General features: G+C 38.5%; 1 protein-coding gene across 1 annotated transcript in view; it reads right to left on the bottom strand.

Moving 5' to 3' along the window:
* Positions 1 to 24,118, bottom strand: part of SBF2 (SET binding factor 2) — a 510,367-nt gene that overhangs the window by 92,429 nt on the left and 393,820 nt on the right. The window contains exons 18-22 of the mRNA XM_006885420.1: positions 10,073 to 10,243; positions 5,963 to 6,225; positions 2,252 to 2,424; positions 2,056 to 2,129; positions 413 to 608 (exon numbers count right to left, since the gene is read on the bottom strand). Coding sequence (XP_006885482.1) covers positions 413 to 608; positions 2,056 to 2,129; positions 2,252 to 2,424; positions 5,963 to 6,225; positions 10,073 to 10,243 — 877 coding nt within the window. The remainder of the gene's footprint in view (positions 1 to 412; positions 609 to 2,055; positions 2,130 to 2,251; positions 2,425 to 5,962; positions 6,226 to 10,072; positions 10,244 to 24,118) is intronic.

Genomic DNA, 24,118 nt, shown 5'->3' with positions numbered 1-24,118 from the left:
TTCTGGTTGGCAGTCTGACATACTACATACTATGCCACCAAAGTTCCTTAAATTATTCATTTCAGCTTATTGCCATTGAGTTGGGACCGATTCATAGCTGGCTGACTATCCAGCAGTTTCTACAGCTTAATGTCGCAAGGGAGGAGACTGTGCATATTTCTCCTCCTGAGAAGCTGTTGGTGATTCTAAACTACCAGAGAGGTGCAGTTTTTGGGCTAGCAGTGCAGTTCTCTACGGACTGTGCTACCAGAGGTCCCAGTTATCATTATTTTTTGAGAATTAAAAATATCTCAAAGTACCTGTTGGCAAAGGCTTAATTTTTAATTTGAAAAGATCTGAGTATCTCTGACCAGGGACCAAATCAAAACCCAATGCAGACATCTATATACTAAAAGAAAATGATGAGTCATACCTAGCTGGTCATGAGGAGTTCCTCTGAACAGAATTCTGTATGTGGTGAGGAACAAGGCTCCTTCTGCTGGCAGGAGCTGAGGGCCTCCAAGAAGGCCTCCAGTGGCCTCCTCTCTCCCATCAGGATCCAGCAGGACTCGAAGACCTTCACAGACAATCTCTTCTCCTGGCAGTAGAGCAGGTCTAAGAATCTTAGGCTAATAACAGAGAAAATATTCTAACATTTAGGTCAAGGTTATCTTTTCAGCTCTAACATCTTTAGTCAGAATTTACATGTTACCAAAATGACAAAACAGATTTAGAGACAGCAAAAGGAAAGTTTCTTTCTCCAAGTGTGAAACGGTTCTTTGCAACATTGCTTGATAACAATAATATCAATGGGAATAACTCAAGAAACACTCATAACCTACAAAACAATGAAGTCACTCTGTCTCTGTATGTATTAACATAGAAAGATATTCAGAACACGTTATTGAATAAAGAACTTGAAGTTGCAGAGCATTGTGAATTGTTTTTGATAAGTAAAAAACTCAGATTTGTGAGAATTTGAACCACGCTGTTAAAGGTGGTATGTTAGGTAAGGGTGGAGAGGAGGGTGGAGGTAAGCAGAACCATGGAGGACTTTGTTTTTATGGTCTTTACAATATTACAAAAAGGAAAATGCTTACAAGATATCAATGTATGCCTTTTAAAGAAAGAGCATTATCACTTTTACAAAGCAAAAAACAAATGGCTTAAAAGGATGAATCTTTAAGAAGGTCTGGGCTTTGTGGCATTTATTAATGATTAACATAATAATTTACCAAGTAGTAAGTATTTAGGCATTATGGGAAACCCTGGCTTAGTATCCTTTATATGTGGAATCATATGGGACACTTTTCTGAAGAATTTAGTGCTAGAAGATTTTCTCCTGAACATCTATATGCTTAATTTTACTAAGCAATACAAAAGTATAATTCAGCATCATTCTTTCTGTTGACTCTTGGAAGACCACAACTAAATGTGAAGCCAAAGAATAATAATCTCAAATTTCTCACAGAATTAATACCCACTTTTCCTACCTCTCCTACTAACCTGGCTTTTGATTTTATATTTTCATGGTTCTGTTAGGTGAGTGAGAGGTCCTGAATCCTACTCCAGAGACTAGTGGCAAACAAGCTGCAAAGTAATTACCTTAGAGACCTGTTAAAAAAAACAGGTTTCCAGGCTGTGTCTCAGGGTATTCCAATTCTGCATTCTTGGGTAGAGTGTAAGAATTTTTAATTTACTTCTAAGCTCCTAGTGTACATCCGGATTCCAGAACCTGTTGTTTTCATGCTAAGTGCCTTAAATCCTTTTTTGGAAGTAGGCAGGCCATAAAATCTCGGGTTGGATTTGAAAGTTAGAACTTTTCATAATTTATACCTTGCCTATAAAAGTAGACTCAACAAGAGGTTATTATTGCTCCTTTGTTGAAGCCACTGTTCCTATTTCAGTATTCTTTTTATAAGGACCTACATGACAAACTCCTCTGAAAGCTTAATGTATCATTAAACCTAGAGCTAGCCACCAAGGAGAGCTAAGACAAGGTATTTTCTGGGGCAAAACAATCTATTGTTAAGCAGAGATGCTACATCCTGAAATCATGCAGTCTAGAATAATTACCTTCTGTATTGGTGGAAGTCTTCTGCTCTCGCGATGCACTGCTTCTAGGGTTTCAATATGCATAGCTACAATTCCTAGGAGGACACAGAGCATTCACAATGAAATAATACAACAAAAATAGAATAAAAACAAATTAGATAATAAAAATGAAAAATTAATCAAAATACAATGTCTCTAGTATTTGCAAAGAAATTACCTGGTATCATGCAATGAAGGCTCTTGATATGATCCTGAGTAACTCCACTCTCTGTACAAACTTTGTCAATAAATCGAGTAATGAAACGCACCACAGAATTGGCAATGTCATTATTCTCTGAATCTTCAAATCCACTCTCTGTATCATAGCTCTCAGCTACACTTCCTGCAATACTGGGAAGGTTAAAAGAAATCAGTCAGTACGCACATGTAACAAATGACTGGCTACCATACCGTGCTTATTTTATGTAGCAATTTAAACTTGCTCAAAGGGCTATATATTCATTCTATGGCTGCTTTACAACTGACAGGGGTGAGACATCATGCTGTATTTGCCCATATTTGGAAGCCACTGTCAAACACCATATCCTTTAAAACTAGATTTGGTTTTGCAAGGAATATCTCTGCCACTCTCTCACAAGGAACTCAGAAATTGTAGAAAAGAAAGCCAAAAAGTATTCTTTAATTATATTGCAACCTTCAAAAAAACCCCTGCACTCTCAAATTAATTACCACAGGAATCAGATTAAGTAATATGGCTACCTTTGGCAGTAGGGAACAAGTTCTCTTACATATATGAGTAGCAAATGTTAAGTGTCTATAGGCAGCAAGGAACTATGCTTAAAAATAATAATAAAGAATCCTAAGAAACAAAGTAAGTGACTTTCTCTTATGGGTTTATAGGTTTCTGTGTGTGGAAGGAATTTATTTTCTAAATCAATGTGCTAAGGTATGCTAATGTGATATCAGTTTGCCTATTAGTCTGGGATGACTTAATAGACGTGATTCAGTGAGAAAACAATGTATATGAACTTTGTAAGTACATTTTTGTTGTTGTTAAGTGCCGTCAAGTCGTAGATGACTCATAATGACCCTATGAACGAAAGTCCTCGACACTTGCGCGCGCAACTTTCATCCTTTCTTCAGGTTCATAGGGTTTCTGGAGGCAAGCTATTTACGGAAGTGGATGCCACTCCCTGGCAGGCAATATAAAAGGACTTCTTTAGGAAATAGCACATTATTCAAATGAAAAGAATAAACTGTCCTGTGAACCCGCTTACTGTCAATATTTCTTTCTTTCTAAGAATTCAAAAGTCTTTTGGCCACTATAAAGCTGTGATTATTTTGTAGGTGATAAAATCACATAAAGAAATAAACCTGCCGCCCTTATTACTAGTTCAGTCTCTACTATTCAACAAATAACACCTAGTTTGTAAGTCTTTTATTAGACTACTACTCATGGGAAAACACCTTTGCTTGTCCTAACTTCCTCATTCTCTTTACGCTAAATCCAACCACATGACCTGTATTAAAGGAAAAGTATAACTGAATAGCATATTTAGTCATCACATAATCCCCAAGCCTTGGAGAACTAAGGTCCTTCAGCTACTAACTAGAAGACTTTGAGAACTTAGGATCCATATAATGCCGACTTTTCAAAGAAAGCTGTTAAAGCAAAATATAGTCATAATAGAGACCGAATGAGGATAAAGAGTGACAATAGATTGTAAAATATTTTCAAAATCAAGAAAAGGAGTTTTCAGTTAATAAAACATAGTCTTGAGCAGTTAAGAAATGTGGTGAATGCATCATTTCAGGAAGTTTCTTAAGGATAATGTTCACTAGAGAATGAAGAGAGAGGAAGTGAATGAACATAGCTGGAGAGGGTTTTAACAATATGGTTGAAGTGATGAAGACTTGGGCTATACTGTCCACTCAAAATAAGCAAAGGAAGAACTAGAACAGGAGAAAAAAGAGCTCTCTGCAGTTCACTGTACAGTGCAAGACTCCAAGTCCACATTGTCTAACCTAGAAGACCAGGTGCTGTCAACAAAAAAATAAGTGGATTTAAAAATTAAGCCAACTTTGTGGATGAACTCTCCATGAGAGGATGTCGAACACGGTGGAGTGGTTGAGAATGGGAAAGAAGCATAACAGCCTGAAAGAGCCGAAGAGTGGGCGGAGGGGAATTGATGAGAGCTAAAATGACTATCATAAAGTTATAATATCAATGAAAAGCTGAAAGGATGGGGTGGGAAAGAAGGATGAATGGAAATGGGAAATCCAGGGAGGAAGTGTGTACAGTTACATTAAAGAGATTACACCTAGTGTCAAGAGAGAAAATGGATATAAACCGTTGAGGGAAAAAACGAATTTGCTGTGTAACATTTTTATTTTATTTTATTTTACTATTTTTGTGTGAGTGTACCGTCAAATCAGATCTGACTGGTACAGGAGGAAATTGTCCCTCCTTCCCCAGCAGAGCATCTGGTGGATTTGAACCATGCTCCTCTGGGATTGTAGTTGCAGCTCCTTACCACTAGGCCACCAGAGCTCCCCTGCTGTGTAACATTTAACCAAATTACAATAAAAATTTAAAAACAAAAACTCCAAACCAACAACCTCAAAATAACAAAGAAATCCCCCAAATCAAACAAGGCCAAAACTCTAAATCACAAGACTAGGAAGGACAGAATTTCACTATTGTGAAAGTGAATTATTCGTGAGGTTAATTATTTGCTCAACCAAATGTTTATTAAATGCCTACTACTGGGGTTATAGGGGCAGGGGTGTTGGAGACAGTGAGACTGGCTCAGGATAGGACAGAGTTCAGAACTATCATGCACAGAGTCACAACGAGTGGCAGGCAACCAGACGTCACATAACAACTACTACTATGGGCAAAGATGTTTTATACACAGCAGAGAACAAAAAGATGAAGGGGGAAAAAGGAGAATAAATAAATGCATTAAAAAAATAAAAAATGGAAAATGGCATGAAAGAAAATAATGCAAGGCAGGAGATGGAGGTGCTACTTATGTCAGGAAGGCTGCTGTAAGCAGGTGACATCGGAGCAGAGATCTAATGTAATGAAGGACTGATTCTTGGTAGAAAGGCAGTGGAGTATTTGAGTATTAGCAGAGCCCAGACTGAACAACAATTATTGTTATGTGTTGTGAGTCAGAACCAACTCATAGTTGACCTTTCAGCAGGGTTTCAGAGATTAACTAATTCAGAGTAACTAATCACAGGAGGAGACCAAAAATAAGATCAGAGCAGGAGCCAGAGACCTGATCCCATTAGACTCGCAGACCATGGTAATGACTTTGCCTTTTATTTTTAGTGGATGGGACGTCACTGAAGAGTTGAGAGCAGGATATGGTGGAGGGCATGATTACAGGCAAATGCAGTTGAAAAGGTGAAGAAATGGAAGAGTGAGAAAGCATTAGTCTTCTGGGAAGCAAGGACCCATCAGTAGTTATTCAGAGCACTTTCTATAAGACATTTGAAAAATTATACTACAAAAGAAAAGTAAGTGTCGGAAAGTTGATGAAGGACAGCAGGATGAGGTGAAGTTCTTTTCATATAGAAGAGATAAGCAAGTTTGAAGGTGGGAGAAAATAGTTAATTTTTTTAAATACGTGGGGCAGTATCATCCAAATGCTTTCTATCCTCTCCTAACCTCAAACCAGACATTAGAAGAGCTGTTATTATGTGCTGTTAAGTCAGGACCAAATGAGAGCTGACTCTCGAGTGGGTTTTCAGAGGCTAGAAACCAGAAGGAGGAGAGTGCTCACTTTTCTTTCTTCTGTGAGGCAGCTGGTGGATTCACCACTTGGCATTGGGGTGGCAGCACAACTCCTTACCACTAGGCCACCAGTGCCCCCCTAAGAAGAGTAGGCATGTGTCTATGTGTGTTCACATTCAGTACCTGTTTGTGACAATGCTGTTGCTTCCACTTTCCCAGTCACCTGGGGCTGGTGTTCTTAGGAGCTTGTTTTTACTTGTGTCTAATGGAACTAGAAGGTTGACCATGAGGTTTGCAAAGTGAATGGCCTGACTGAAGACAGTGCTTTCCTCGCGCTGCACCAGCTCCTGCTGGGTTGATTTGCTTAGCGTAGGCCAAAGACGGAGCTGCTCAGCCGCTAGATCCATGGCTGTCTTTTCCTGAAATTGGTCATCGGGAAGCTTATCCTAAAAACAAAGTAACAAAATTCAAACAAGAACAGCATGAGCTTTAAAAAATGGATATCTATATTAGCAAAAATGAAAATGTAAACAAAGCAATAACAACAAAAGAAAAAGACTTTTCTCCTAGATCTAGCAGCCCTTCACTGATAAACTACAGAGATAAGAACAAATTACAGGGGAAAGTTTCTCTTTTTTAAAAATTAATGAATTAATTTTGATGAACGTTTACAGAGACTTTGGATTTCCATTCATTCATTATTGCAATTTTTTCCCTGCCCAACCTCCCCTCAGTTCACTCTTTGAAAAGTTAAAGAAAATCTTTCATTGTTATACAGTCCCTCCTCCCAAGTCAACTCCACTATGCTGCCCTCGTTCTGCACTCCTGTCATGACAATACCCACTCATATATCTCTTTTAAACAGGTCTCTCCCTCCTCTGGTTCAATGTAGTAATCATAATTTAGCCCATCTTTCTCGGTCTCCCTCCAACCCTGATGTCAGTCTCATTTTACAACAGTGGCACTATGCAGTATTTGTCCTTTTGTGACTGAGATATTTCACTCAGCATAATGTCCTCCAGGGTCACCCATTTTGAATAATATTTCATGAGTTGTTTTTCACTGCAGCATAGCACTCCATTGTGTGAATATATCATAGCTTCTCTATCCATTCATTTGTTGATGGGCACTTAGGTTGTTTCCAACTCTTTGCTATTGTGAATAAAGCTGCAATAAACATGGGTGTGCATATATCCTCTTTCTAACATTTTGCTGCATTCATTACCTCTTTGGAGTGAACAGTGTGACATTTCTATAAATGCTCAGGTCTGAATGTTCCATTAGCTTATAACAACAACAGCTAATATGTTTATTTTTGTCTGTACTTTGATACAGGCTGATGGAATAACCAAAGTTACAAAATAACAGAGCTAAATTTCTTTCTAAATGTGAGGCTAAAGCATTACTGCCACATAGATATGAGGATAATGATGGGAATTTTAAAAAGAATTGTCCTAGTATGCTGGAACAACTGTCCTAATATGCTAAACAACAAAGGAAACCACTCCTGCACAGCATTTTATAGCTTTTGCAGAACTGGTACATCTATGCACCCACTTAGAGTTCCTTAGTTGGGAAGAGAGAGGAGCAGTAATGTGTATTTGCTCGATAGATGCTTTGGCTATACACCAGTGTCACATTATCACTGGCCCAACAGAACTGAGAGCAGGGATTTCCTGGGCTGTAATCTCTGCAACATCAGGTTACCAGGTCTTTTCTCCAGTGCAGCCAAAATCTCTGAATTTTCCCTATCAGCAGAATGCTTTACCACTTTAACCACCAGGGCTGCTTCAAAAGTATCAAAGACACCCCATAAACCCAATTATTTCTTTAGCACTGAACCCAAACTGTTAGTTTCTACATCTATAAGTTACTCCTTAACGAAGATCATTTGGTGTTTTGGAAAAATTTTTTTTTAAATTATATGAAGCAAATAATCCCTACTGATAATGGTTAAGAATATCAGATGTTAGCTAGGGACATTTATTATTAAGATTTTTGTTTTTATCATTTTAAGTTACAGTCCATTAATGTTTAAAATTACATGAAGCATAGACATATTTCTGTTAGCTATCAAGGTTCATTTATCTGGTCCAAGATAAGGACTATTTAAATGGAGGACAATAGAAAGAATCAGAACCAATGTATTAATAAGCCCAGCACGTGGGGGGAAAAATGACTCTAAAATGAATCAGCATTAGTCTTCAAGGCTACTTGAAGTTTAATTCAAGAGGATGACAATTTCTAACATTTACTACTTCCTGCGTGCCAGAATGCTCCTTAGAGGCAAAGGATGGTGAAGCTTTGTTTCATACACATTAGGCATACTGTCAGGAGAGTCAGTCCTTGGAAAAAGGTCCATGCTGGGAAAGGCAGAGTGTCAGAGAAAGCAAGGACGATCCTCACTAAGGTGGAATGACAAAGTGACTATAATAATTGACTTGAGTGTATCAGAGACAGGGCAAGGGTCTGTTTTGCTGTTGCTAGGGTAGCTATGATTAGTCATGGACTCAACAGCACCAAACAACAACAGTATGTGCCAGGTGGGGGAACCTCTGGTGGTGTGGTCCACAGGGAGTTGCACTGTTAACACAAAGGGCATGCTTCTATGGCAGTTTGAATACACTAGCAGCTCCACAGGAGAAAGATGGGCAATTTCTTCCTATGCTTCAGAAACATGCTGGATGGTCAACTCTAAGTCAATATGGACTAGACAATAATGACTGACATTTTTTTGGTTTCTGTTGTCCCAGTTTTTATTGTCTGGTAAATAAACTAGAAAATATTTTCCACCCTGGAGGGGCTGAGTGAGCTTACTCTTCCTTCCTCCTCATCGCTGGCTCCAGCTCCACCCCTGGCCCTTCTCGGCATTCTTCCTCTTCACGCGGCCTAGGTGTCCCTCACCAGGTGGAGAACAGAGGGAGAAGTCGATGTGCCTCTGGGAGTCCAGGCAGACAGTGAAGGATAGGATGTTCACCACCAGCTTTTGGACTCTGATATGGTGCTGGCAGATCAGCGTGCAGGCGTGGTGAATGGACTTGGCCAAACCCTGCTCAAAAACCTAGGGTGCAGACGACTGTCAAGAAATCTTCGATCTTTAGGCCAAGGATATAATCCAGCTTCATCTTGCTCTCATCCAGCACACTAATGTGGGCCAGTCGCTGAAACAGCACATTACCTTCACACAGGCGCGGTGGTCCTTCTCGTCCAGCCTCAGCAACTCTTGGGGAGCTTTGTGGATCTTGGCCAGAGTAAACTTGACCCTCCAGATCTCAGGATTGTTCCAGAGCCCATACTCGCCAATAAGCTTCAGCCCTTGGTCGAGATGGGACCTCTCAAAGGGACTCCATGGGTTCACGTAAATTTTCCAACCAACCCAGCTCCTGGCCACCGGCATGCTTGCTCTTCTTGCCAGCTGTGCCTTCGAGCAGACCACAGTCACAGGAAAAGAGGCAATGACTGACTTTTTTTTTATGTGCGAGGTAGATTCCTGGTGATACAATAGTTAAGATGCTTTGCTGCTAACCAGAAGGTCAGAGGTGATAGAGGCTAGAGCCTCTGGTAGTCTGCTTTCATAAAGATCTCTACAGAGAAGTTCTACTCTGTTATATAGAGCAGCTATCAATAAGAACCAACTAGATGACTGTCAGCATGTGGCAGTCAGTATTAGGCACAAAAATAGTAAAATAATCACAGCCAGTCATTTTGCCAGTGAGAGAACCAAAGCACAGAGAGGTAACATGACTTGCTTAACACCAGACAGCTAGTAAATGGCATTCTAAAATTTTATAATAGTTCAAATGATCCTTTCAAATAAAAATGCAATTTTCTTGTTTATATGCTGATACATTATATAGGAACAGAATGTTTCTAAAAGAAGACCTTGATCCTATTGTTGGTACATTTTCCAAATAGAACTACTACTGAATTTGATGTTTATTTTAGAATCCATTAATTCATTGGGCATTTATATAAGAAAGTTAACTGCCCAGAGACATAGGTATTTTAGGTTTGCTCTTTCTGCTCAATTTTCTCTAATTGTTTCCAGCAAATTTCTATTGGTTAAAATACAATAAAATAATCCTAGCACTAAAAGACCATATTAAGAGATTACTGTGGAAAAATGTAATGACAGAATCAATGGAAAAAGTTACCACAGGGCTCCTTCCTCAAGTAAACCCAAACACACTGTTTGAAATGTTAAGATTTCTTTTTGCCCTGGGGAGATCTACTTGAGTTTTCACTAAGGCAAAATTTTAACTGCATATGATTATCTTTCTTTTCTTGTCTTACCTTTTGCTTCAGATGTGGAGCATGATTGTCCTCCTTGGCTGAGAGGTACAGGGAGCGAACCTGTTCCTGTACAGCATTATAAAAGGTTGTCTCCCAAAATTGCTGATTAGTCCAGATGGGATGGTCCTGCACACAGGTGTAAGCAAACTGGCTGACTCCAGGGGCAAGTTTCTGTAAGAATACAATAGCCATCATTACAGGGCTGAGATGGTTTGCAAAGTCCATTTTGCGGAGGACACATTTAATCACAGATGTGATCCAGTTAACCAAGGATTTTTCTACAGAGTATCTTAACCAGAATGTTGCTGTTGTTGTATTGTGCCATCAAGTCACAACAGACTCATAGCTGACCCTCCAGAAGGTTTTCGGCGGCTGTAAATGACAAGGAAGCTTTTTCCTACATAGCTTGTGGATCCGAACTATCTGTCTTTGTGTTGGCAGAGCCACATCCTTAGCCAGTGGCTATCAGACCAACTTATTTATTTTAATTGATAATGTTGGGTTTGTTAGAAATAAAATCCCTTAGGGAATCAGTTACTTTATTAAATGATCATAATAACACGGAAAAGAGCTCTGGTGACCTAATGGTAAGGAGTTTTGCTGCCAACCAAAAGGCATGGGTTTGAATCCACAAGGTGCTCCAAAGGAGAAAGATGGGTAATCCCCTTCTGAAAATCTGCTGGAGGGCCAGCAGTGAGTCCTTTCCAACCTCACAGTACATAACAGCAATACCTAAAATTCAACGCTGGTATATGAATGAGAAAACATACCAAAGTACTTAGTACTGTGCTGAGAGAAGACCACAGCATGTAGAATTGGTAGTATTAGGACATGTACTAAAACTACCACTAAACTGTAAAAAGTAAAAAAAAACCCCAAAATCTAACTTCAGATTATTAAAAATTTCCTCTCCTTGACTTAAGATTGTACCCTTGGCACTAAATGAAATGTCTACAGTTTGATTTTACAATTTGAATGAAGGTATGTATCATATACTTGAGACCAAGGAAAAATGATACCCTCCCTAGTGCCCATTTCTAACTGATTACCAAGGCCGCTGCCTGACACACATATTCTCTAGAAATCTTTAAGGACATTTCCTGGAAACAAAAACTAGGTATGGGAAGATAATCTCAAATTAAACTTTCTTCTCTTCCAGAACTTCCTGCTGGGCTTCAGAGTAAAAGTAATCCTTGTTGTTAGGTGTCATTGAGTTGAGAAAGACTTATAGTGACCCTATGAACAACAGATCTGAACACTGTTCCATCCTCATTTATGACACCAGAGTTTGATCTAAGCGCAGACCAAATATGATGTATACCCTGAAATGTATCACAGGCATCACTGGAAGCAGAGTGGCTGTGATCTTTCCTGTGAGCATGTCTTATGTGCATCTGCATCACATGACATCAACATCACAATTATATCACATGACATCACATCACCATCACCATGACATATGTAAGTCTCTTTCAAGCCAGTCCTATATAATACTCTTGGGCTAAATGGTTAGAAGCACAGAAATATTTTCCCTATTAGATTTCTATCAACTGGGAGGACGATAAAGTATAAGTCAAGAGTTCTCTAAAGGGAGGGTGCAGAATGATCACTGATGGTGTTCATAATGTCCACCTGCTCATTTAGGACAGAGCTGCAATGCCAGTGAAAAATCAGGAACAAAATGGGTGGTTTATGAGAGTGTAAGCAGAAGCCATATTGCATATCACATATTCCTTCAAAAGACTTTGGGGACTAAAAATTACTCAGTAGTAGAGCACAACAAGTTACCTCTGTATGGCAAGTGGACAAACCAGGGCTATATGACCTAGAGGTAACTTGTAGATGCTGTGAAGCTGAACACTATGACATGATGTGTCAAATGTGATAATGGTTACCCATGGTGGACAGTGTTTGGTGGAGCTCCCTGGTTAAAACAAGCTTGGAAGCAGGAGTGGCATCCACTTCCGTAATGGTTTGCTTCCGGAAACCCTATGAACCTGGAGCAAGGATGAAAGTCACCTAAGTGTTGAGGACTTCCATTCATAGTGATGAGTCGTCTTGGACTCGATGGCACTTAACAACAACAGTAGTGCACAGGCCATTTTGAAAGGGATTTAAAAGGACTGAAACTCAAGTAAGATAAAAGCATAATTGTCAAAGGTCTTTTCCATGAGTATAGTTAGAAGCCATACCATCCTATTTAAAATGCCATTAGATGTAACAAATACTAGGTCTTAGAATTTTGGAGTTCTTGAATCACACTAATACATATGAGCTCAATCAACCTTGAGCTCTTAAAAAAATCTTTTCAATTTAACACATAAAATACTTTTAAGATCATCAACACACACACAAAAGTTATTACTAATTATAAAGGTCTTAATGAAACTTGACAAAGCTAGTGTAGTCAAGTGTAGCTTTACTCCTTCAGTTGTTTTACCCCCACTGATGTTACACATTCACTATCAATTACATATCAATGGACTTTTTCTTCCTATTTATTAAATAATTAAATATACAAAAATCTTTGCCAAATATTTTGAACAAAAGTGGTATTTTATATAAATGTTCCTAGACAGAAATATGAACCCAAACAGAGTGACAATGGCTCAAAATGCACCATCTATGTGCTAGGTGAGAAATTATAGTGATATGATTACAGCATAAATATTACTTGTGGCAAGTTGTCCTAAAAGATTATGGTATCTGATATGTGCATTTGAAATAACTGTCAAATACTTCTAATATTTTTATTGTTTTACCAAACATAAAATGTGCTTTTTTTACAGTGTCCCTCACTGTAAGGATGGGAAAGGTGACAGATCTAAGGGGCAGGTGTGCCTTCAGGACCAGCAGAGGGCAGTAATTCTTTATTTTATCTACAATCTGTGTTTTGAGGCAGTCTGAGGTCTTTGTTAGCTGCCATAGGCTTCTGACTCATGACACCAACATGCACAATAGAACAAATACCACCTGGACCTGTGCAATCCCCATAACAATTTCTGGATTTAACTGTTGTGATGTGATTCACAGAGTTTTCATTGGCTGATTTTCAAAAGTAGAGTGGGAAGTCTTTCCTCGTAGTCTATCTTAGTCTGGAAGCTCTGCTGAAATCTGTTCAGTAACATAGGAATACACACTCTATCAGTGAGTGTGACAGGCACTTCCAAAACAGAGCTTTGAAAGTGAGTGCCACAGTCAATAAATATTATGTCTGCATTGTACATTTGTGACACCCGATAAAAGAGTCCTGTTTGTATGGAAGCTAAGCATTTAGCTGCTAACTGAGAGGTTGGTGGCTTGAACTTACTAGCCAGTTCTGTGGGAGGGAGACTCCGCTTCCACAAAAATCTATAGCCTGTCAAGTCCTATGAGGCAGTTCTATCTTGTCCTATATTGTCGTTATTAGGTGTCACTGAGTTGACTATGACTCACAGTGACCTTAGGAATAACAGCTTGGAACCTTGCCCTACCTGCGCCATCTTCATGATTTCTGACTTGCTCAAGTCCATTGTTATAGTTACCTGTCAGTCCATGCTACTGAAGGTCAACCTCCCTTTCACTGACCCTCTCCCTTTCCCAGCGTTTTATCTTTTCCTCGGAAGTGGTCCCTCTTGATAACATGCCCAAAGCATGAGGGACAAGCTTACACCATCTTTGCCTCTAAGGAACAATCTGGTTGCACTTACTCCAAGAGAGACTGCCATTCTTTTGGCAGTCCACAGGATATTTAATAGTCTTTGCTTACAGCACAATTCAAAGGCATTGATTCTTTTTTGCCCAGTATTCGTATGCAAAGTAAGCAAATGAAAATGCCATCGCTTGGCTCAGGTGCACTTTAGTCTTTAAACTGATATCCTTGCTCTTCAGTACCTTAAAGAGGTTCCTAAGAGCAGATTTTACCACTGCAGTGCATCTTTTGATTTCTTGATCACTGCTACTATGGGTCTCGATGCAAATCCAAGTAAAATGAAATAACTGACATCAATCCTTAATCCACCTATCAGGATGTTGCCTATTGGTTCAGTGGTGAAGATTTTTGTTTTCTCCACCTCCCTAATGTGGAGATGTACTCCATATTGAAAACTATAGCCTTTGATCTTATCAGAAAGTGCTTAAAATCTTCTTCACTTTCTGCAAACAAGGTTGTTTTGCTTACATAACACAGGTTGCTGATGAGTCTTCCCCCAATCTTGATGACACATTCTTCATATAAACTAGCATCTTGAATGATTTGTTCAGTATACAAATTAAATAGGCCTGGAGAAAAGATGCCATCCTGATGCAATTCAGATCATGGTTTCCTAATCTGAAACCATGTGCTCCCCTTTTCTGATTCAGACAACTGCTTCTTGGCCTATTTACAGGTTTCACATGAGCACAATTAAGTGTCTGAGATTCTCATTTATCTCAATGTTATCCATAGTTTGTTATGATCCACGTAGTCGAAAGCCTTTTCATAGTTCATAAAACACAAAGATCCTTCTGGTATTCTCTGCTTTCATCCAAGATCCATGTGACATCAGCAATGACACCCCTCTTCTTGCAGTTTCTTCAGGGCAGCAGCTGTTTGCTGAAACTTGAATTGGTATTCCATCAATTCCTGGGGTCTTCATTTTTGCCAATGTCTTCAGTGCAACTTGAACATCTTCCTTTGTTACCATTGGTTTTTGATCATAGGTTCCCTTAAATGGTCCAATGTTTGCCAATTCTTTTTGGTACAGTGACTTTGTATTCTTTCCATGTTCTTTTGATGCTTCCTGTACCACTCAATATTTGCCCACAGAAACTTCAGTGTTGCAACTCTAAGGCTTGAATTTGCTCTTCAGTTCTTTCAGATTATGAAATGCTGAGCATGTTCCTCCCTTTCAGTTGTCTAACTCCAGGTCTTCCCATAATTTGTTATAATATTTTGCTAGGTCTTCCTCAGCTGTTGTTGTTATTATATGCCGTCGAGTTGCTTGCAACTCATAGCGACCCTATATACAACAGCCCTAAACTCTGCTCTGTCCTGTGCCGATCTCACTGTCTCCGACAGCTACCTTTTGAAATTTTCTCTCTTACCTAACATATTTTGTTCATCTCTCGTAGCATGTCTTCCCTCTTGTTTTGGTCTCTCAACATTCTAGTGCATATTTCAGAGTCTATTCTAGCATCCAATTGTCACTATTTAGAAAGAATTTTAAAACTGTAAAAGAAAAGGTGAGGCATTTAAATAGTGATTAATAAAACATTGAATGAGAGATCAACAGGCCACAGAGCCGTGAAGAGTGCAGTATGGCCACTATGAACAGTTATCTTGTGGCATGGGACTGCAGCACTTGAAGATCCCCAATAGTTACAAAAACTGTAATATCTCCCTCCCTCTCCTTCCCCCATCCTGTCCTACAGCTGCTATAATTCAGGGTCAACTCAATGGCAGTGGATATAGCTTTGGTATAAAGAAAATTTTGTCTGTCAGTTTCTTGTACTGTGGTGGTGTTCATGTTGCTGTGATGCTGGAAATGATGCCACCAGTATTGAAGTTATCAGGGATTATATTTTACTTGGATCCACAATCAATAACCAGGAAAGCAGCAGTCAAGAAATCAAATGGCAGATGGCAATGGGCAAACCTGTGGCAAGACTTTAAAATGTGCAAAAGCAAAGATGTCACCTTGCAGATTAAGGTACACATGATCCAAATCACGGTGTTTTAAATCATCGTATACACCTGTAAAAACTAAACAGTGAGCAAGGAAAACCAAGGAAGAATTGAAGCATTTAAACGACAGCACTATCGGAGAATACTGAATGAAACAGGGACTTTCAGAAGAAGGAACAAATCTGTCTTGAACAAAGTAGATGCAGAATTCTCCTTAACAGTGAGGATCATGAGACTCTCTCTTACTCTGGTTAAACATGTTATCTGAGACCAGTTTTTGGAGAAAGGTAAGCTTGGCAGAAGTAGAAACTCAGTGAGAAATAAGAACACCTGCAGTAAGATAAATTGATGCAGTGGCTGCAACAATAGATTCAAACATAGTTACAACTGTGAGGCTGGGACAGGATCAGGTAGTTTTCATTCTGTTGTACACAGGTTTGCAATGATATGGAATTGGCTAGATAGCACCTAAAAGCAACAAACATGATGAAAATGCTTTGCTCAAAGTCATAAAACAAGTTGAATGGAAGAGAAGGATAGAGAAATAAAGTTTCCATTATTCTACACTGTTTCTATGAGATATAAAAATAAGGTATCTTACAAGACTGGAATCATCTATCGAAAGATGTAAAGGAATTTTTTTTAAAAGAAAACGTATTTATTTTATTCTGGTTTACTTACAAATTCTGTATACACTGTTTTTCACACTGGATCTTTCCTATTTCCTTAACCCACCCCGACCTGCACCCAGCAAATTGATTATTCCCCCACCCATCCCCACCCTTGTGCTCCCCCAGACTCCCTCTAGGACTCTCATACATGTTTTACTAGTTACATATTTTTTTAAAAAATTTTTTAAAATTATTCATTTTAATGAAAATTTACAGAGATTTTGGATTTCCACTCATTCATTGTTGCACTTTTCTCCCCACCCACCCCTCCCCGCTGGTACACTCCTCTCTTGGAAAAGTAAAAGAAAAATTCTTTCAATGTTTTACAATCCCTCCCCCCAGGTCCACTCAACTAAGCAGCCTTTGCTCTAGACTCCTGTCATGATAAAAAAACCTAATCACATATCCCTTTTAAACAGTTTTCTCCCTCATCTGATTCAATGCAATATACATTATTTATCCCATCTTTCTCAGTCTCTCCCCAACCCCAATGTTACATCTGTTTTACAACAGTGACATCATGCAGTATTTGTCCTTTTGTGATTGAGATACTTCACTCAGCATAATGCCCTCCAGGGTCACCCATTTTTAATAATACTGCATGAGTTCCTTGTTTTTCCAATACATATTTCTACAATAATATTCTTATACAGTATTTGTCCTTATGGGACTGAGTTAGCTTACACAGCATAATGCAATCTAGTCCCTCCCAAGTTAGTGGTTTACAAAATCATTGCTCCTGCGTACTGCTTAGTATTCCATCATATGTATGTACCATAATTTCTCAATCCATTTGATTGGGGGTGGACATGTGGGCTGTTTCCACCTTCTCTAGAAATAATATTCCTGAAATTTCTAGATTAAAGAATGTCATGAATTTTCCACAAAACTTTTAAAGAAATCACAGAATGGGACAGGATATGAAGAATAAATTCACAGGGCTCACCAACCCATAGGTCAGACTCAAATCCAAATAAATGGACACAAATCATCTGAGAGATGAATTGGTCAAAGGAAAGATTGTATTAGTATGAGTGGTCTGCCTCAGGTCTGTCTGTCAGACATGTTTGTATCCTAGGCCCAAGGCACCATTTAGGCTCAGAGGAAAACCTGATTTTGGGAGAAAAAGCTGGCTCAAAAGACCGATTCCATAAATATATACAGGTCTTCAATGAATAATGCAAAATGCAAAGATTCATTGTTTAAATTTCTTGGGATCTGCTTAGTCATCTTGGCCTCTGGAGTACAAGTGTACCTCACTGCACAGGTCAGACATGATACCAGCAAGTCCTGTTGCTGAATGAACTGGCCTGAAACAAAAAACCTATGTCAGTAGGAATACAACTAGAAAGCTCTTTAGATGCAAGGATGAGGAGATTCTGACTCAATTATTTTGGATACATCATTAATGAGGAAAGAACAATTGTTAGAAAAGCACATTCCAGACTGGCTGTTAGGTACCCTCGAGTAGTTTACTTTGTAAAGTTGATATCTACTTGGTGATATCATGTGACAGAGCATAAAGCCCCACACAATTTTTCTGTCTGTAATCTTTATGGAGGTATATTACCAGGTCTTTTTATCACAGAGTCACTGGGTAGGTTCAAACTGTAAATCTTTCAGTTAGACGCTAAGTGCTTAATCATTTCTGACACTGGGGATCCTTGTGATAAAGCAGAAAGTCAACAAAAATGAAGAAAACCTTCAATGAGATTGATTAACAAAACAGCTCTAACAATGGACTTAAACACATCAACTACCATGAGGACGGTGCGGAACTGGGCAAAGCTTCATCCTGAGATATATAAGGTACCCATGAGTCAGAAGCGATTAGCAATAAACACAAAAGCATACTGTTGGTGCCTGGGCCAACTCCAGATATCAAGCCATTTGAAAAGAAAATTTGAAGAGAATTTTCTCATAAAGTCTAGAAATCCTTAGTTTTGACAGACAAAAGGAAGATAGGAATAGGAAAGATACATATTCAATATAAAATTTAATTATGTCTGCTTTTCAGAGTTCTTTTATTTTTTTCTCTTCACTTATCTTTACTAAAAAAATAAAATAAAATAAATAAAATAAAATTTTGCTGTCAGGGCCCTCTCCAAAGTACTTAAAAGCAATGATGTCAATCTAGAGACTAAAAATCACCTAATCCGGACCATGGTCTTCAAAATTACTTGCTATGCATCAGAAAGCTGGACAAGATAACAGAAGAGAACTGATGCCTTAGAGCTGTGGTGCTGGAAGAGTCTTGAACATACCAAGAACTCCAAGAAAACAAACAGGTCTGTTCTGGAGTGGGTGAATTAAAGTTTCTCCTTGGAGGCTAGGATTTGGAAGTTCCATCTCACATACCTTGGGCACATGGCCAGGAGGGACTAGTCCTTGGAGAAGGACATCTTGCTCATAAGGGTGGAGGGACAGAACAGGAGAGGAAGATCTCAAATGAGATGGATTGATGATATAGCTACTGGACAATGGGGGAAGGTGTGTCAGAATCAGCGAGACTGGCTCAGGACAGGGCAGGCTTCAGAGCTGCTGGGCATAGGGTCACTATGGTTTGCAGGTGACTCGATGACACATAAGAACAACAACAACAACAACAATATAGATTTGGTTGAAACTTGGTATATTTCTCTTCGTGATTTCATATTTCTTCTATTTCAAGATAACAACTATCTCAAATTAGCTAAATATTATTTAAAAATACTTACATAATATACAGTTTATATTGCAGAATTTTTACCCTTTCCTGATGCTTTTTGAATCACATACCTCATATTTTACCAACTTGTACTGTTTTGGACAAGTTCACTGTCAGGCACTTCTCTAAAACACTGAAGAGTAATGATGTGAGTATGAAGACTAAGATGCACTTCATTGAGGACAGTCTTTTTAATCATTTGCTATGCATCTGAGAGCTGGACAATGAATAAAGTTGAGAGAAGAAGAATTGATGCATTTGAGTTGTAGTGTTGGAGAAGGGCACTGACTATTCTATGAACTGCCAAAGGAACAAACAAATATGTTTGGAAACGGTGCAGCTGGAGGGCTCCTTGGAGGCAAGGATGGCAAAGCTTCATCTCTCATACGTTGGTAATACTGCTAGCAGATGCTAGCCTGAATATCATGCTTGGAAGGATGGAGGATCAGTAAAAGAAAGGAAGACCTCCAATGAAATGGATTTACAAGATGACAGCAACAAGGGACTCTAGTATATCATAGATGGTGAGAGGATGGCACAGAATAGGACAACATTCAGACCTGCTGTTCATAGGGTTACTATGAGTTATACTTGATGGCACTTACCAACGACATGCAATTAAATGGGACAAAATACAATAGGCTCTTTGTATATCTTTGAAATGCGTGAAATCCAAGTATGAGGGGAAATAGCATTTTAATCATGTTCCTCAGAAGAGAGTGGCCTAAAAGCAAGGAGGTTTAGGATATTGTGTTCCTTAGTCAGAGGGATTTACAGAAGGGTGAGTAATCCATTTAGTTAAACAGAGCAGATCATTTGAATCTACTATGGTTTTCCTGTTTTATACTTTCTAGTCTGAGCTTAGATAAGACAAGTATGCTCATATTTAGAATGGTCTAAATATTTTATGGTTGTTGAGAGGTTCTAGGCCCACAGTTTCTGCACAAGAAGTATATATATATTCACCAGGTAGGCACAGTATTCACTTAATGTGCCAGGTTCTCCAAACCCATAGTTAAAATGGCAAGTTTGATGTCCTTAAGCCTTTTCTTTAGTGGTTATTTTTTATTCTCTTCTTATAGATGCTGAGAAAGAAAAATGGGCCACATAACAAAGGCATCAGAAATCAGAATGGAAGGTGGAGTGTGGATGTGTGTGAGAGGAAAAGAGAGAAGGAGGGAAGGAAAAGAAACGGAAGACTGTTCTGATGACAAAGAGAATCTACAGGAGACCTCAAGAAAAATTTGATTAGCAAGCTTCAATTTTAAGTAAGCTGTTTTTACAAATCACATTGTGTTTTAATTCAATCATTCATAGACATTTTGTTTTATAACATTAATTAAAATGGATTAATTATAATGTCTAATCAAATCCATACTGCATATTGCCGTTCTCTTTACTCAATTACATAGTTATTAATTTTTGCTCCCCTCTCCATCCCTTCCCATCCCTATTAACTCTCCAAGATTGATACTATCTGTGTGTAAACATTTTCATAGCTTTTTTTATTAGTGATATGCTATTGTAATTGTCCTTTAGGGACAACAGCAAAATTTGTTCTACATTTATCTATATTTATTAATTTATTCACAAAGTCTTGGTTGTTTTTCAGTGATCCAATTATAAAATTTTTAACATGAATTTTTGTCACCATGTAAATACTGAATGTAAGAAAACAGAACTTTCCCCTTATACTGTGTTCAACTTCTTAAATGATGGCAGACACCACACTGTAACTGTGCTGTGTATCTTTTCCTTCCTTAGTTTCTATTTACTCAACTTTTCCAGAGAGAGAAAAAAAATTGTTGCTGTTGTTAGTAGAGTTATGAAAAGCAAAGTAAGCCCTGAAAGCATTTCCTATAAACAACAGTTAAGTATCTTGGGGCCCAAATTTCCAAGTTTCACCAAAATTTTTAACTCTACAACATAAGGCTCCTATCAATGACCAAATAAAGACTCAAATAGTAGAATGCATTCATTTAAACAACAACTGTTACCCCAGGACCTACACTTTCCAGGGGTTCTATCTGATCTTCAGAGAGGGAATGTGGGAAGACAGTGTGACTCACTGCCGTGGTGCCCATACAAAGTGGAGGTCACAGAGAAGTCAATTTTGTGAACAGGCTTTGAATGGCTCTTGATTCATGGGATATTCTCAGATGCACCACCTTTGTTCTTAGTTCATGTTCATTACAGAGATATCACTTTCTTGGCTTGATGTGTACTCTGAGAGGCAGATCAACATATTTGAGAAGAAAAAGTTCAGTAACATACACTGAATATATATAACGGATGAAGAAAATTTATTTTTTGAGTAAAAATATGCTCATTTTTAAGGGGCAATTCTTCTTCAATGGCAATTCTTATACTTCTCATTTAATTTGGAATGATTCATTAAGACAGCCTCTAGACTGCGGAACAAGCTGCTGACTTCGTGGCTGCTCATTTCCCAGGAAGAATTATCTTACTGAAACACACAGAGTGAGTCAAAGTTATCAAAATATTTGCATGGGTGATCCAATAATCACACCTACAATTCTAGCAAAATAAGTAAATTGTAATTAGCTGGTATAGTGAGCAGAGGTGGGTGGTAAAGGAATTAGGAAAGATCTAATAGGGACATGAAAAGTAGAAGTCAATGATGATTATTTTTATAAAACACAATGCACATGAGTGATCATTTGAAACCCAATGTGAGTGTAGCAGTGTGTGAAATGCCATGTACATTGTATACAATGTATACAAATTTTGATGCAAATCAATATAAAATAAAATGGGAAACAGTAAAATAAAAGATAAAGGCAAATATGATGCTAAGAATAAATAGATATAAAAAACCAAAAGGGTTCTAGGACTAGATATGGTTCTCAAATTCTAGGGAATTAGCTCCTACTTCTTTGGCTTCCAGGAACATAAAAAAATTCAATTCTCCTTACACACAACTCCCCCCTCCTAACGCTTGCAGTCTTCTCTGCCTAGCAATTAATGTAAAAACTTATTTTATGACAAGCACTGTGGCAACTGGACAATTAAAACAGACTTTCAAGGTGGGGGGGGAAAGAAGAATGAACTGGGGAGGAGGGTACAGAAAATAGTGCAACAATGAATGAATGAAAACTCAAAATCTCTGTTAATGTTCATTAAAATTAATAAAATTTAATATAAAAAATAGGACAAAAAACCCCACAAACTTATTTTATTATTGGTATTTTATTCTTACACTTTAAGATCTCATGGAGTTGGTTCTAACATACCCTGATCCTCTATTAAGTTTCTGAGGCTATAAAGCATAACAAGAGACCAGCCATCTTTCTCTAGTGGAACTAGAATGTCTGATGAATTTGATCAGCTATAGACTTGATGCTTTTGAGTTAGCAGTGCCAATTTGTCATGAACTACACCACAAAAGCTCCCTAGTTTAAAATCTAGTTCTTAGTAAAATACACACATCCCTACAAGCTAGTGGATACTTTTCTCAGTTGACCACAAGTAAATAATAAAGAAAAGTCTGAGATCTTCATAACAAGGTAGAAGGAGTAGTCATAAGGAAATTGGAAGAGTAAAATGAGAGCGAAAAAAGAATACCAGAAAATCTGGTAAACGATGTGGAACATGGTTGAGGAAGAAGTCATGTTTTTTCAATTTACTTGGTCTATCCTCTCCGGGAGATCCATTGTGAATACCTGAAATGTGCTTTTCCCTACTGATGATGGGGTGGAAATATTCAAATTCAGTCTACCTAAATGACAGATTTTTATGTCTGTCATCAAACACTTGCAAAAGTGTGCACATTTGGAGGGCCCTAATGCAGGTCTTTGGCTGTGAACATGCCCTTGGCTCTGCACAGGACGGAGTCCTTGGTGGAGACATAGGGTGCTCCTTGGATCAGATCTTGAGGACGGCTGGGATGAAGCGCTGGTGCGTGTCAGTCACATGCTGCATGATACCCAGGCCTCTCTCCAGTCCTGTCATCTGCCTTCTTTGCATTGGGAACCTCTTCCAACTCTCTGCCTATGCTCCTACTCCAGACTGGCTGAATGAGGTGAGTAGGGGTCACTGAGGACATTAACACCAAGGCTGATGAGGGTGTGGGGAGCCTGCCCATCTTCTTCCCCTCCCACCACCTCTTCCTGTGCTGTGTCACTGTTGATGTTACAGTAAAGTCATATTCTTGTTTCTCTTAAAAAAAAAGGCCAAAGGATAGTTTATGAATTATGACAAAACATTGTCTGACTTGTTTTGTTGGAGTCTATTATCAGAAGGGATCAATTGTTGAAGGAGGATGCAATTTTTGGTGAAGAAGCGGAGTTAGCAAGGGAGAGGGAAACGTTGTATATGAAGTTAGCAGACATTAAAGGTGCTATCAAATGAGGCATCTCCAAATAGATGTCAATTCATCACCAATCCACTAATTTAGTCAAGGTCACGGAATTCTTTGTTACATAATATGTAACAAACTTAGTACTATTAAAGATGCAGAGTAAAAACATGAAAACATGTTAAAAAAACTGTGCACATCTGCTGGCGCGAGTGCACATGTGTAAAAGTACCCAGGCACAAGAAAATCCATAATGTGCTACATGTATATCACTTACTTGGTGTGACCATTAGATTCCATTTAATTTTTTAATTTTTCTCATGGGGAAGCCAAGAAAAAGGGAAGTAAAAGGACAAAATTAAGGTCAACAGAACTGAAACAAGAAACTAGTGTTTTATAAAGTTGTAAATTGATAGCACCTTCTCTTTTGCGACTTCCAGAGTACTAAGACCCCCATGTAGTTACTTTTCATGCAGTGAAAGAGGTGAGTGTTCTGTGTGTTCAGTAGGTCTCTTTCTGGCCCTGTACCATGACATCGGCTAAGTGAGCTGCTTCCTCCACTTGCAATCCCTCTTTCCCATCTCAAGGGTCAGAATCCTACTGATTCTCCCAGGGACTATTTAAAAGCTACCTCTTTTTTATTTTATTGAATTTTTTAAATTAATTAATTTTTTTTTACAGAGGTTTTGGATTTCCATTCATTCAT

Source organism: Elephantulus edwardii, unplaced genomic scaffold (genome assembly GCF_000299155.1).
Source record: "Elephantulus edwardii isolate Elephantulus edwardi_28Jun2011 unplaced genomic scaffold, EleEdw1.0 scaffold00044, whole genome shotgun sequence".
Lineage (NCBI taxonomy): Eukaryota > Metazoa > Chordata > Mammalia > Macroscelidea > Macroscelididae > Elephantulus > Elephantulus edwardii.
Note: the sequence above shows the minus strand (reverse complement) of the source record. Positions and strands in the feature narration are given on the sequence as shown.